The sequence below is a fragment of the Phaethon lepturus genome, unplaced genomic scaffold (genome assembly GCF_000687285.1).
Source record: "Phaethon lepturus isolate BGI_N335 unplaced genomic scaffold, ASM68728v1 scaffold14185, whole genome shotgun sequence".
Lineage (NCBI taxonomy): Eukaryota > Metazoa > Chordata > Aves > Phaethontiformes > Phaethontidae > Phaethon > Phaethon lepturus.
Window position 1 is genome coordinate 1 of NW_010542764.1, and position 14,554 is coordinate 14,554.

Consider the following 14,554-nt stretch of genomic DNA (forward strand, 5'->3'; position numbering starts at 1 on the left):
ATAAATTATAAATTAATTTTAATTAATTTAATTAATTATATAGTATATAAATAGTTTTTTTTATGAATGGGGTATAGTATTCAAGCTGTCGTTTTTCTAAAAGGGATGTGGAAAATGTTTCACAGATACTATTATATGGCATGCTCAGACTCCTTGAATGTATTTAAACCTGGTTAGGCACATCACAATAGCTTTAACAGTGTATTGTTTCATCACAACATGTTAGTGAGACTAGATGAGGAATTGTGTGAATGGAAGAATGCCTCAGAGGAGTCAAGTACCTGGGGAGTAAGTACTAGAGGAAAGAAGGTTGTATTTTACTTGATAGTCATAGAAGAACCTGCATTTTTAGCCTTTGTGCTAATAAGGGAATGCAGACTGACCATAGGATAGGTATTTTTGTTAAGGAGCAAAAGATGTGTAAAATGCAGGCATCACACTGGCCTGTCCTACTTTTTGTGCCAGTGTTTCAGCTTTGGGAGTTACTCATTCTTTCAAGAGAATGCTAAAGAGAGCTAGCACTTCTATACCTTTCTGGAGGTTTGTTTTTTTTTTTTTTTAATGTTTTCTGACTCACAGTTTGGGCACTGGTAGTGACTTTTTTTTTTCCCCTTAAGTGTACTGCTAGTTTTCTTCTTCAGTTTTAACCTTAACAGCATTTTAGTGATGGTGATTTCTTTGCCAGTATGGTGGTGGATGCTGCACTGGCAGTTAAATACACAGACCAGAAGGGTCAGGCTCGGTATCCAATCAACTCTGTTAATGTTTTGAAGGCACATGGCCGCAGCCAAAAAGAGAGCATACTTGTGAACGGTTATGCTCTGAACTGCGTGGTGGGCTCACAGGGTAAGAACACAACTACGTTTTGTAAAGCTTGTGTGTGAGCTCAATCCCCTTAGTCTTTCTGCATTGATCTTCTTATTGACTGCTTGAGTTGCAAATCATGTGAGTTTTCAATTCCAGAACAATTAAACGAGAACACAAAAAACCCCTTACCACTTCACCAGTGGTTTCTAGGTTGGGGTTTGCCAGTTAGTAGTGATCCACAAAGTGTTGGTAAGTTACTGTATTTCCCTGGCTCAGTATCAGCATGCTAACACTGTGATTTTCTGGAATTTAAGCACCTCTCTTGTTTGTAGGGAACTGTTAAATTTAGCAGAGCTGTGTTGTGATTAGGTAACCTAAAGGATGTGAGACTGATGGGTCAGCTTTTCATGGTCATTCACATATTGGGGATGGGGTCTGTAAAAAGGTAATAGAGGTTATAGTTGGTTTTTTTCTTTTTTAAATTCTGTCTTTTAAAGTCTTTGTTAGCATTTTCTGTGCTGGGGCAGAACTGGAGGCAGAGAAGCAAACTGAATAGAAATCTGAAAGGTCAAAGTAGCATTGGTTTTAATCTCTAATGTGAACTTGATGATCTGTTAACTCGATTTTACAAAAGCTTGTTTTGTTTTGTTGTTTCTTGTCAGGTATGACCAAGAGAATAGTTAATGCAAAGATTGCATGCCTTGACTTCAGCCTGCAGAAAGCAAAAATGAAGCTTGGTGTTCAGGTTGTTATCTCAGACCCTGAGAAGCTGGACCAGATACGGCAGAGGTGTGTGGAAGCTTGAGTAATTGAGACAGTGGGGTTTCACAGGCTGGTTTTGGTCTCTTCAGTTGAGGTGGCTCAATGTAATTTTGGCTGAGCACAAGAGGTAAAAATGTTTAAAATTTTAACACTTCCAACAATACCAAATATTAATGGTAAAAGTCTTCAATTCTGGAGACAGAACTGGTATTAAGTCAGTTTTCGAGAAATCCAAGTATGTTTGTGCCATGGTTCCTTCTCCTTGCAGAGCTCTGCATTAAAATTTCAGGACATGGGTTGACAGAATGTGATTGCAGACTTCTAAATACATTCTTATAACTTTGACTTTATCCTTGCAGAGAGTCAGATATTACCAAAGAAAGGATCCAGAAGATTTTGGCCACTGGTGCCAATGTTATTCTCACCACTGGAGGTATTGATGATATGTGTCTGAAATACTTTGTTGATGCTGGTGCTATGGCAGTACGAAGAGTTGTAAAAAAGGACCTTAAGCGAATTGCTAAGGCATCTGGAGGTATGTATATATAACAATAAATATCCTTTTTTTCTTCTTTCCTTTTTTCCTTTTTTTAAAGTAAAAGCTGTTTTTAGGGTATTAGTAACTAATTTTCAAAACATGGCTTCTTAACATGCAAGCCATGCAAGGAGAGTGTCATGATTTAACCTGAGCCAGCAACTAAGCCCCATGCAGCCGCTTGCTCACTGCCCCATGGTGGCATGAGGGAGAGAATCAGAAGAGTAAAAGTGAGAAAACTCATGGGTTGAGACGAAGACAGTTTAATAGGTAAAGCAAAAGCTGCGCATGCAAGCAAAACAAGGAATTCACCACTTCCCATTGGCAGGCAGGTGTTCAGCCATCTCTGAGAAAGCAGGGCTCCATCACACATAATGGTTACTTGGGAAGACAAATGCCATCACTCTGAATGTCCCCCCATCTTCTTCCCCCCATCTTTATATACCTAGCATGACATCGTATGGTATGGAATATGCCTGTGGCCAGCCTGGGTCAGCTGTCCTGTCCCCTCCCAGCTTCTTGTGCACCCCCAGCCTTCTTGCTGGCAGGCCAGCATGAGAAACCAGACAGTCCTTGACTGCTTAGCAACAACTGAAAACATCAGTATGTTATCAACACTATTTTCATCCCAAATCCAAAACATAGCCTCATACTAGCTTCTGAAGAAAATTAACTCTATCCCAGCTGAAACCAGTACAGAGAGGATGAGTAGAGCTGAGCCACTCTTGTCAAGTTTAACTTTCCTGCTTCTTTTAAGTGGCTATTTGGTCTTAAGTAGATGGGTACCATAGGAGTTGACTGCTAAAGATTTACTGGGGATTGGGGGTAAAAATGCTGCCTTGCACTGGGAAGACTGTCTTCTTGTGGAAATGGGAGCCAGAATCTGTACTTATTCCGAAACCTTTATTAAGCGCACACATTCATAAGCCTCTGTTTGGAGAGGTGTGTGAAGGACCCTGATAGTTCAAGACAAATGACAAATTCCTAAATCATTAAATACATACACAAAAAAAATCAGGCCCTACACAAATTTTTATCTGACAATTCTTAAATTTGCAAGAAAGCATTTTCATTATGGTAAAGCACAGGAGCTTGCACTAGCTGTGGAAAAGTGCTGTAAAAGTTGAGCAAAAAGAGCAGTATCAATTATACACTGGAATATTGAATTGCTACCTGAGAATTAGAAGTGGTGTTGAATTTAAGAAAAATCTTCTTATTGCTGCTTTTACTTCTGTTTTCAATTTCTGTTTTTCTATATGCCTGTTCTGGGAAGGTGGCAAAGGATGTCCTGGAATTGAACGCTAATTTCACTTTGTTTGTTTGTTCAAGCAACCATATGTTCAACTCTTGCAAACCTTGAAGGTGAGGAGAGTTTTGAGGCATTAATGCTGGGACAGGCCGAAGAAGTCATTCAAGAGAGAATCTGTGACGATGAGTTGATTTTAATCAAGAAGTAAGGATCCTCTTTAAAATACTCAGTTTTGTGTATGCTTTCTACTAAGTTTGAGATAAAATCCAGTTTGTTTACTCCCATGCTATCTCGGAGGTATGAGTAGTAGTTATACGCATGGGAAAGTATACAAGTCCACTGGAAATGAGAGTGCAAGTATTAGTATTTAATCTCTTCTGCTGGGGCTAGACACCTGTTTCATCAGCCAATCATGTATGACACAACCAGATTGCTAGACAGGCTTAAAGTTTTTTTTAGAAACAATTTTCTAAAATTTACAATAAAATTCTTTTAAATTGCTAGAGATATTATTACAGCACTTGTTTCATCCTCCTTTACCTGGTTTTTAGCAGTATAGTCATATTGGCTTCCCTTTACAGACAGTAAAGGGAAGTAGGCACCATCTGAGTAATTTCATTTGAATAAGGAGGTGCAGGCTAGGGTTTACTTCTGCTGGTTTCATTGAATCAGTCATCTGCTTGGTAGGATGTAATGGGCCATGCTGTTAAAAGGGTATTTTTCTTAGGGTTGTTTGTTTTTTTTTTTTTTTAATGGGTAAGAGCAGCACCAATTATGAACTGTCCTCCACACACACGGTATTTTCTCTTGAAGTTTTTAGTGTGCCGCTGCTGTCTGGTACCTGAGGACTTGATCAGTTTGTTTAACAAGAACATACCTTGGATATTAACTTTCCCACTGCTTCAATATCCCTTCTCAGTGTTCAACTTGCTGTAGTCTCATTTGTGTGTGAATGAAATATTCTGACCATGGCACCTGTGTGGCAGTTACACGGCTGCTTATACTGTAATGTTGGCAGCCATTAGCTCACTTGATGGCTATGCAAAAGAGAACTTTCCTGGTATCTAACTGTATATTGACTTACTGAGTTGCAATGTACATATCCTTCAAGGGTGCGTAACAGTGTTGAGACACTTAAATGTTGAAAGAATCTGGCTTAACTGAACTTGGCTTTAGAAGAAAAAATTCAGCAAGAAGAGTTTTAATTTATATTTTGTTCAACATGGCTGACTTCAGATTCCTTTTTTTACCTAGTACAAAGGCTCGTACCTCAGCATCCATTATCTTACGAGGAGCTAATGACTTCATGTGTGATGAAATGGAACGATCTATACATGATGCTCTCTGTGTTGTTAAAAGGGTATTGGAATCCAAGTCTGTTGTCCCAGGTGGTGGTGCTGTAGAGGCAGCACTTTCAATATATCTTGAAAATTATGCAACCAGCATGGTAAGTCTTGCACGAAGAAGTAAAGGCCTGTACTTATTAAACTAGGACAATGTGAATTTTCGAGCATTTATTTTCTTGTACTAGATGGTTCTGTGGTTTATGAAAACCTGATCATCTTACATTCTGTAAGATGCTTCTTTAAAATGGAGGATAGGCATTACTCTTTCTCTGATAGACTATATGGATCTTTGGCCTTAAAATAGGTTTTGCATGTGAAAATCCCTACTATTGACACTTGATCATGGCTGTATTCTTTCCTCTTTTGTTGCAGCAGTTGGTTTTAAAACTTTTTCTTCTTTCTAGGGATCCCGTGAACAACTTGCAATAGCAGAATTTGCAAGATCCCTGTTAATAATTCCAAATACGTTGGCAGTAAATGCCGCTCAAGATGCGACAGATCTTGTTGCAAAGTTGAGAGCATTCCACAACGAGGCTCAAGTTAACCCAGATCGCAAAAATCTGAAATGGCAAGTATCTGTAGGAAGGCTGTTAAAATTGAAGTGGGTTGCTGACTTAGATGGAAAATCTTCTGCCAGTTTACTGAGCCATGATTTGTGTGTGATGGGGTATAGGTTATCACTGAACTTTTCTCCCTGTGTCCTTCAGCCCTATGTGTGTGTCACTGAGACTTAGTAGTGAAACAGCATACTGTCAACTATTCCTACTTTTTCTACCTCTCCATCTGATGCTCTTTTTTTCAGGATTGGTCTTGACTTGATCAATGGAAAACCTCGTGATAACAAGCAAGCTGGTGTCTTTGAACCAACTATGGTCAAAACAAAGAGCCTGAAGTTTGCAACAGAAGCTGCAATTACTATTCTTCGAATTGATGATCTTATTAAACTGCACCCTGAAACTAAAGAAGAGAGAGGGTGCTATGAGGATGCAGTTCACTCTGGAGCACTTGAAGAATAACTTAGGTTTTATTTATGTTTGTCTAACTTACACTTCCCACTCTTGTAACTAAAATGTTAATAAAGCAAGTGGTTGAATGCTGCTGCTATTTTATTGTGAACAAACTAATTTTTCAAAGTGATGTTGATCCCTGCGTTAGGAATTTAAGCTCCAGCATGTGTTAATCAGAGTGCTTGCATTAGCCCCTAATCTTTGTTAGACAATGATGGAGTGGCAAAAAGTAATGGACTAAGTTTATTTAATTTTAGGTAAAAGAAACAAACATAAGCTCCACAATTAGAAGTTTATTAGTAAACTGTTTCAGAGCTAGTTAGCAGTAGCTATTCGTTTGTTCATATTATCTCTCGATGCACATGGCTATTCCCATTCCTCCTCCTATACAGAGAGCAGCTACACCACGTTTTCCACCTGTTCGTTCCAGTGCGTGTAGAAGAGTAACAAGGATGCGACAACCAGAGGCACCAAGCGGGTGGCCAAGAGCAATAGCTCCACCTTGGATATTAATCTAAAAAAAAAGCCAATACAGAAGGTCAAATTGAGAAATTAACTAGCTTAGCTGAGTTTCAACATGAATAACTTCACTGGGTGTAGTCCTTGGTTCTGAGTGAGCCTGAAACTGCTACCACCATGACAAGGAGAAATTGAACATAGATGCAACAGCTGTCATCATCACTATTTCTTCTGAAAAGGGCTCATCTTTACTCTTTGAAAAAAACTGGGATGAATTTAGGGAGAGGATGCTGCCATCACTGGAAGAATACAATGGCAAATGCACTTCCAGGAGCAAGTTTGGATGCTGAAGCAGTTGTCTAGAATTGCATTCGAATCCACTATAGTAAAATTTTGTAGCCTGTTCAGCTGGGAAGCAGTGTGCCTGTGAGCAAAGCAAGCTTACAGCAGGGTAGCATAAAGAAATGCCTACTGGGGTTCCCATCCTTTGTGCTCACAGCAAAGTGATTGCAAAAAGACTTCTCCCCTCTGTGGAGTATGGTTCAGGTGCACAGAGTGGAACAAATTTGAATTACAGGAAACTAATTATGGCCTCAAATACGTTCATTACCTTTTCTGGATTTACTTTCAGTTCTTTTGCTATTGCAACAGATACTGATGCAAAGGCTTCATTAATTTCAAATAGGTCAACTTGTTCCAGAGTCCAGCTGGCTTTGTTAATCTGAGAAAACAATAAATAAATATGCTTTATTATCTTCTAGGTTTTCCTCAGCACTGGAGGAAGCTTTTCATAGACTTGAATTGGGTGATTTGAAGCCACCACTTCTGAAAAGTTGAAGGAAATGAATTTTTATAGCCAGGGTTGATGACAGAACTCTTGAAGACAACAGACAACATTTGAGTGTCAGCAAAAGTCAGTACACTGTGCTGTAACATGTGGGCTGCTCTTAAAGTTGAGTAATTTACATGTAGTGGTGGTGGTGCAATTGTGGGAGTCACAGTATGTGGTGCCTTTTAATAGAACAAGCACTGTTTTCAAAAGTAGGTTTTAACATTAAAAGCAACTTTTCAATTTTTTTCCTGTTTTCTGCATTAGAGATTCTCTGCTTAATACAGATTTTTACACAGGAACTAGTGAAGTGACCATTACTGATAGGTGTCAAGTGTAACTCATCTGGTCTCTTCCTTTAAGTTGAAAGTTGCTACCTGAAGCTTTTCACAGGTGGCTATTTTGGAAGAGGGTTGGGCTCATGTTTTCACTTGAGAAACTCTTACGGTGCAGTTGCCTACTTGGGTACAGGCTTGGGCATGTTTCATGTATTTACATTTTTACTTCCACTGACTGTTTCTAACAGCAGTGCTTCATCAGCAGAACCCTCTGCAGCAATGCGGTTTCACAAGCAGCGAGCCAGGCTGGTGCACCTCCCACACTAGAGTCCAGAAGGAGGGCCTCTTTCTACTTGATACTACAGAGGCAGTATGGAAACTGTTCACCTTCTGGGAAAAGTCTTATTTTGTAAAGATTTACTATGTTGTTGCAACACTAAAATGCACAGTCTAGTCATTCTCTCACTAGAAAGTGCTACTGTGACATTCTGATAATATATGGAGGGTGTGAAGTGTTCGGTAGCATACATTACAGTTTACATTAAGAAGTATCATGCCTTTTTTCAGAGTACCTATAAATCATAGGTATTGTTAAATAACAGCTTGTCTGTTCTACAGTTTAAACTAAAGATGTGTATTGTTTATACATTTAAAGCATTCTTGAGGTAAAATAACAGTTTGAGATCTGGTAAGAAAAAGCTTCAGCATTGCCATTCTGATTTTCCCGTTAAAAGCCACAGAGCTTGGGTGAGTTCAAGTTAGGCTTCTGTGTTGCCATGACATGAGAGATGAACGAAATAAGGCCTTTACACAGTATAAATAAAACTAAGAAGGAATACTAAAGCAAGTCTGTCCTTAACAGCTGCACAAGGCCTTGGGGGTGCCAAGGCCAAAGTCTGTATTAGCAAGCAGCGTGGTACCATAGGAGCAACTCGGGGCATTTTATTTGAGAACCTTGTCCTGCAGACTGTACACAGAGCGCATCAGTGAGCACAGTAGTGGTATGAGCACATTAACTGTGATTCCAGTGTGTATGTTCTTCTTTAGTTTCATCTGGAAGGAATCCAATTTACACACTCCAACCTTTTTGCAGGGCAAACCAAAATGCAAAAGGGCACCCTCACGTTTGCTAATGCAGGTGCACTCACTGATCTTTCTTTCAGCATTGTACTATTGCAAATACAATCGGGCAGCAATCTGAAAATTAACCTGGCCAGACACAGCATCATAACCATATCCTGGCAGAAACAAATCCCCAATTTAGGTCAGTATACACATCCATGAAATTTGATCTAGCCTCCTAGCTTATTTAGGTGGCCTTTCTCAAACCTGACTAGTTTATGTTCTGAACTCTATTCATACACCTATACACTTTTTTTTTTCCCCCCCAACAGTAGACATTAGCCTGGTAGCTCTAGAAATCTTAATCTTACATACTCTCTGCTATTTTAAGTCTTGTTTTCACTTAGGTTTTTCTACTAAGTTTTCCTTAGAATATAGAAAAAACAAGACATGGCCAGAAAATGAAAAGCAACTATAAGCAAGGGGTTTTAAATAAGATAGATAGATACAGATCGTTAGAGGCAGATAGATAGACAGACAGACAGGTACTTACAGCTTGCTTTATTGCTGAAATGGGCCCTACTCCCATTATAGATGGATCTACACCTGTCTGAGCCCAAGATACAATCTGAGCCAAAGGCTTAAGACCTCTCCTAGCAGCTTCTGATTTCTTCATTAGAATTACAGCTGCAGCTCCATCATTTATACCTGTGGAATGACAAACAACTTTTATGTATTTGTTGGGTGTTACGGCTTTTCCTCTACCATCTTTTCCTGCTTGCATAAGTTCACAATCTAGACAAAACAAAAAGTCACAAATCTTTCATTGGTTTCGGTCAGTATTATTTTCAGATCAGCCAAATCTGACCTCGGACACAAACACTAATAAGAACCAAGGAAGACATTTCAAAGCTGCCTGTGGCAGAAGAGTTACTCCCCCAGGAGTAACATTTTCAAACATGAATTGTTAAATTTTCCTTTGTCCAGACCTGCAGTAATACTAGAATAATAGAATACTGGAATAATAGTAATAGAAACCACTAGACAACTAGTTTTAAAAAGAGAAGATGTAGTTTCTCTTTGTTCCAGCCTATCAAATATTGTGGTTATTGTCCAAACACTTGTATTTCTTCACAGAGGGCAAGCAAGCAAAAGACAACTTACCTGTAAAAAAATCCTCCACCACAGTTATATTCGAGTTCTACCTATGTTGTCAAACACATTGCCAGTTTTGCAAAATATATTCAGCAGTAACCACATGGCAACCAACCCCTCACAGAGACCCTGCCTTGAGCCGCAAGCAGTTAGTGTTCTGTTCCATTTCAGTTTTAGCCAGCCAGACCAACCTGAAGCGTTAGCTGCTGTTACTGTCCCAGTTCCGTCTGTCAGGAAACAGGGCTTTAACTTTGCCATTGTATCCAAGTTGCTCCCATGTCGAGGGTGTTCATCTGTTTTAACTTCTATAGGACCTGAAAAACAGAGCATTATTCTCACAGGAGGGTCTAATTGCATGCACTTGTCTCAAACAGAAATCTGGCACAAACAACAGGCTCACTGGGAATATATAGAATCACAGAATAGTTTGGGTGGGAAGGGACCTTTCAAGGCCATCTAGTCCAACCCCCCTGCAATGAGCAGGGACAGCTTCAACTAACCAGGTTGCTCAGAGCCCCATCCAACCTGACCTGGAATGTTTCCAGGGATGGGGCATCTACCATCTCTCTGGGCAACCTGTGCCAGTGTCTCACCACCCTCAGTGTGAAAAATGTCTTCCTTAGATCTCATCAAAATCTGCTCTCTTTTAGTTTAAAACAATTACTCCTTGTCCTATCACTACAGGCCCCACCAAAAAATCTGTCCCCAACTTTCTTATAAGCCCCCTTTGAGTACTGGAAGGAAGGCTGCAAGAAGGTCTTCCCAGAGCCTTCTCCAGGTTGAACCACATCAACTCTCTCAGCCAGTTCTCACAGGAGAGGTGTTCCACCCCTCGGATCATTTTTGTGGCCCTCCTCTGGACCTGCTCCAACAGGTCCATGTCTTTCCTGTGCTGAGGGCTCCAGAACTGGATGCAGGACTCCAGGTGGGGTCTCACCAGAGGGAAATAGAAGGGCAGAAGCCCCTCCCTTGAGCTGCTGGCCACGCTGCTTTGGATGCAGCCCAGGATATGGTTGGGCCCCCGGGGTCGCCGTGCACATGGCCGGCTCGTGTCCAGCTTTTCATCCACCAGTACCCCAAGTCCTTCTCAGCAGGGCTGCTCTCAACCCCTTCGTCCCCCATCCTGTACTGATCCTGTGGGTTGCCCTGACCCACGTGCAGGATCCTGCACTTGGCCTTGTTGAACCTCATGAAGTTCACATGGGCCCACTCTTTGAGCTTGTCCAGGTCCCTCTGGATGGCATCCCGTCCCTCAGGTGTGTCAACAGCCCCACTCAGCTTGGTGTCATCTGTGAACTTGCTGGGGGTGCCCTCGATCCCACCGTCTGTGTCATTGATGAAAATATTAAACAGTACTGGTCCCAAAACTGACCCCTGAGGGATACCACTTGTCACCGATCTTGATCTGGACATTTTGACGTTGACCAGTACACTCTAGATGCAACCATCCAACCAATTCCTCATCCACCAAACAGTCCACTCACCCAATCCCTATCTCTTCAATTTAGGGAGAAGGATGTTGTGGGGCACGCTGTCAAAGGCCTTACAGAAGTCCAGATAGACAACATTGGTAGCTCTTCCCTTGACCACTGATGTGGTCACTCCATCATACGCCAGATTGCTGTTAGCCAACAAGCTTCCAATTCAGTGCAATTACTTAAAGCTCCCTCCCAACTGCTTCTAGCTGGCTTTTCTGAGACAAAAACTAGCAACTGAAATACCATCTAGTTGTACAAAAGCAGATCTTGTTCTTGCTGTTCCTCTTCTTGCAAAGAGTAGTCCAGTATCATTAAATATTATATAAACTGTTATCAGGAAAGCTCTTCATTAGTCTGTAACTGGCCTAATGCCAGCACTTTTCCCAGGGTCTATTCAATGCAAATGTTGAACAACTGATTCTTGATTTCTGTTTGGGAAATTCAGTTTTTGTATCCATCCAGAAGGAACTGGGGGAATTCCCCTGCTCTAGAAACAGGCCTTTGGCTTGAGCAGCATAATAGGCCTAAAGAGAAACATACCTAATATATGTAACTTGACTCAGTTCATTAGCTAGTAACCCTAATTATTGTCACTCTGTATTTTACTATGTGGGCAAGGTTTGCCAGATCAGCATGACTGTTTTAGGTTTGGTGCAGCAGGAGTCTAAATAACAAAAACACTCATTTTGGTACCATGTCCGAGCCTATGTTAAGTCATCGGTTTGCCTGGGTAGTAATTACATCCCCAATAAAACAGACAGTAATAGTATTTGCAGGGAGCTGCATTTAGAGATTCCACACTTGCGTTGTTCCTCTCTTACTTCAAAAAATAACCACTGGAAGTTGAAAAAGAGAATAACAGGTTACATGCTTACAGAACAGCTTGCAGAAAAGGCTGTATAACTGGGAAACCATCCACTGGTCATAGAAGACAGCAGAAAACAGGCATTTCTTTAAAATCAACTCTCATTATCCATTCATACCTACCTTTTTTAGAAGGTACAAGAACAGGAACAATTTCTTTTGTAAAATAGCCAGCTTTCTGTGCTGCCTCTGCCCTATTTTGTGACTGTACAGCAAGTTGGTCTTGTTCCCCTCTGCTGACTTGCCACTGTTTGGCGACATTTTCAGCTGAAATAGGAACAAAATGCAAACTGCCATGAGGAAATGCTAAAATTCTAAGTTGTAAAATTGTAAGCCCGAAGGTAGTCATTAATGTTTACTGTAGCAAGCCGCTAAGCTTGTTGAACAGTTTTCATTCCGATTTCTTTGTTTTGTTTGCTCATGATTCTCTATTTTCTTTTGAGGGTGAAAATTTCTGTGCAGGATCTCTTCCCAGATGGTGTATCAAGTTAAATACAAATGCAAGCAAGCTTTTCTAGTTTATTGCTTCTTTGGATTATTATGCTCAGATCTCTCTACAGCTACTTCAGAGGAGGGAACAAGTTCTGAAGTTAGTCTGTTTCATAAGCAGGGTCTGAAAAAGCAGTTGGCTGACTATCCCATCCAGGATGCAATAACCTGAACTTGCAGAACCATGTGTATCCACAGTACACTTTACAAAATTCCCTCACACACTGTAAATCTGTGCTGCTGAATGCTTCAGTTATATACAGGGATTATTTTGTTTATTTTTCCTGAAATAAAATTAAATTGCTCAGATGCAAAAGAGATACAGTGAGATTAGCTCTGACAGAGAAAAACCCCAAAACAGTAGCTTTACAAACAAAGCAGAAAATGCCTTCAGTGCCTTTCAATATAAGGGATTTTCTTTCTTTTTCACGACTACAGCTTAAGGACAGCTCGAAACACCTTATGTGAAAGTTCAGATTTCCGAAATTTCCTATCAGTGAATTCTTCCCCCTCTCCCCAGTTAACCATTTCCTTTTCTGGACTATCATCACTTACCTGTTATACCCATATGATAGTGATTAAAAGCATCTGTAAGGCCATCAAGGATTATAGTGTCCTGCAAAGAAGCCTCTCCCATTTTCACTCCAGGTCGCATGTGAATTACATGAGGAGCCTGCAAGAAGGTATTTTGAAAGGAGTTAGATGTTTTATATCTCCAGTGCACAATACAGCCAGATAGCTGAAGAGACAGGCCCTTGCCTTGCAGCTGTAGGTAGCTACCCCAGATCTCGGCAGCTTCCCCAGCTGCCCACTCCCTCTCTCCCTCCAGAGTCTGCCAGCTGGCACGCTCTGTTTTGCCTGTGCCTTTCCCCATCAGCAGATCACCAAGCACCAAATGTTTTCTCTCCACAGATTGATTGAATGAATCGTACCTGGGGACATACAGCCATGGGTCCCCAATCCTACCAGTCTGCTTTAGGTGGTTCCTGATCACACCACGCTGCCGGCCAACACCACATCACTCTCAGCACAGGCAGCTAGCGAGCCCCGGCAGAAGAGGATGCTCCCTTGTTAGGGATCAGATCACCAGCCCACTGCCATCCCTCAATACAGCCTTGGACTGAAAATCTTGAAGTGAAAGCCCTTTGCCTCCTTTCCAAGCTCAAATTGCTTGGTGAACAGTAACATTTCCAGTTATTTTTCCTTTGGGCTTCTTGAAACACAGAAAAACAGTCTATTGGCAGCTGTCACAAGCAAATCATTCACAACCAGGCTAGATGGAAATTAAAATGGGATTTTAAAGCTGATGTGTGTTTGCATGGCACCTTTTCAGTAGCTACAGTATCAGGTCTTTTTTTTATTTTAAAAAAAGCTACTGAAGTCAATTGTTGCATGTATAAATTCACTCCCAAGTGCAGAAACCGAAGCTACTCTCTGAAGCATTAGCCTGGAAATACAGTGTTTCAACACAGCTTAATGCCATTTGCTCCCAGTAAATCAGCGCAACGCGGGTGCAATTGTTTGCTTTACCTTGCTCATACTTTCCATGCCTCCTGCAACCACGATGCTGGAGTCTCCCATCAGTATGGACTGTGCAGCCAGACACACCGCTTTCAAGCCTGACCCACAGATCATCTGGCAGCTCCAGGCAGGCACAGAGTAAGGGATTCCTGCAGCAACACTTGCCTGCCGGACAGGGTTCTGGCCAGCACCTGCAGGAACAAGCAGCATTTTTCCTTTGTTCTTACAAAACAAACGTCAGCCTTGTCACTTTTCATCAGGTACCCCGATTCCACCAAAATTTAGAGCTTGCTCCTATCTTCAGTTGGTAGATAGAGAAGTTCCCAGCGGCAATCTGAAACAGGAGCTCAGCAATCCCTCTCATTTATATTGTTGATCGATAAAATACCTGTGAGATCAGGGACTTGCTACTGATAGTTTTATATCTGCAACTCTGCTTTTGATGGGCAGGTCAGATGAAACACCAACTTCAAATTAGCACTAGCCTGTTGTATGCGTGTAAGATAAGAGCTCATTTAAATTGGTACTCGCTGAAGGGTTTCTTTTTGACGTCTCCCATACATCACGAATGTACTTTTCCTAAAAGTTCTTATGGAAACCAAAAGCACAATTATGCAAGGACAGTCCTGAAAGCATCCATTCTTTGTTGTAATCCTGATGAGCAGAATAGGAACACTATATTCAAAGAAAACATTCTTTATCTGCATTCCCCC

The 14,554-nt window shown here is 41.1% G+C and overlaps 2 protein-coding genes across 2 annotated transcripts; one reads left to right on the forward strand and one right to left on the reverse strand.

The window, feature by feature from the left end:
- Positions 1 to 653: 653 nt before the first annotated feature.
- On the forward strand, positions 654 to 5,803 carry TCP1 (t-complex 1; the record flags this gene model as incomplete). Its single annotated transcript, XM_010288147.1, has 7 exons — positions 654 to 846; positions 1,470 to 1,596; positions 1,929 to 2,104; positions 3,434 to 3,557; positions 4,608 to 4,800; positions 5,104 to 5,267; positions 5,502 to 5,803. Coding segments are annotated over 7 exons (1,191 nt in total), but the record flags the coding sequence as incomplete, so codon positions are not given.
- Positions 5,804 to 5,944: 141 nt separating this feature from the next.
- Positions 5,945 to 14,051, reverse strand: ACAT2 (acetyl-CoA acetyltransferase 2). Its single transcript, XM_010288146.1, has 7 exons — positions 13,851 to 14,051; positions 12,876 to 12,993; positions 11,955 to 12,098; positions 9,681 to 9,803; positions 8,888 to 9,042; positions 6,776 to 6,886; positions 5,945 to 6,220 (listed from the first exon to the last, which is right to left on the reverse strand). The coding sequence occupies exons 1-7, from the start codon at positions 14,049 to 14,051 to the stop codon at positions 6,053 to 6,055; spliced, it is 1,020 nt and encodes a 339-aa protein (XP_010286448.1). The 3' UTR covers positions 5,945 to 6,052.
- Positions 14,052 to 14,554: the final 503 nt, after the last annotated feature.

Excerpts from the sequence above, each read along its gene's own strand:
- ACAT2 (XM_010288146.1), bottom strand. The coding sequence starts at position 14,051 with ATGCTGCTTGTTCCTGCAGGTGCTGGCCAGAACCCTGTCCGGCAGGCA. Across the intron at positions 9,804-11,954 it reads TCTTGTACCTTCTAAAAAAG|GTCCTATAGAAGTTAAAACA; the intron begins GTAGGTATGAAT and ends TCTGTTTTTCAG. Across the intron at positions 6,221-6,775 it reads TGAAAGTAAATCCAGAAAAG|ATTAATATCCAAGGTGGAGC; the intron begins GTAATGAACGTA and ends CTTTTTTTTTAG.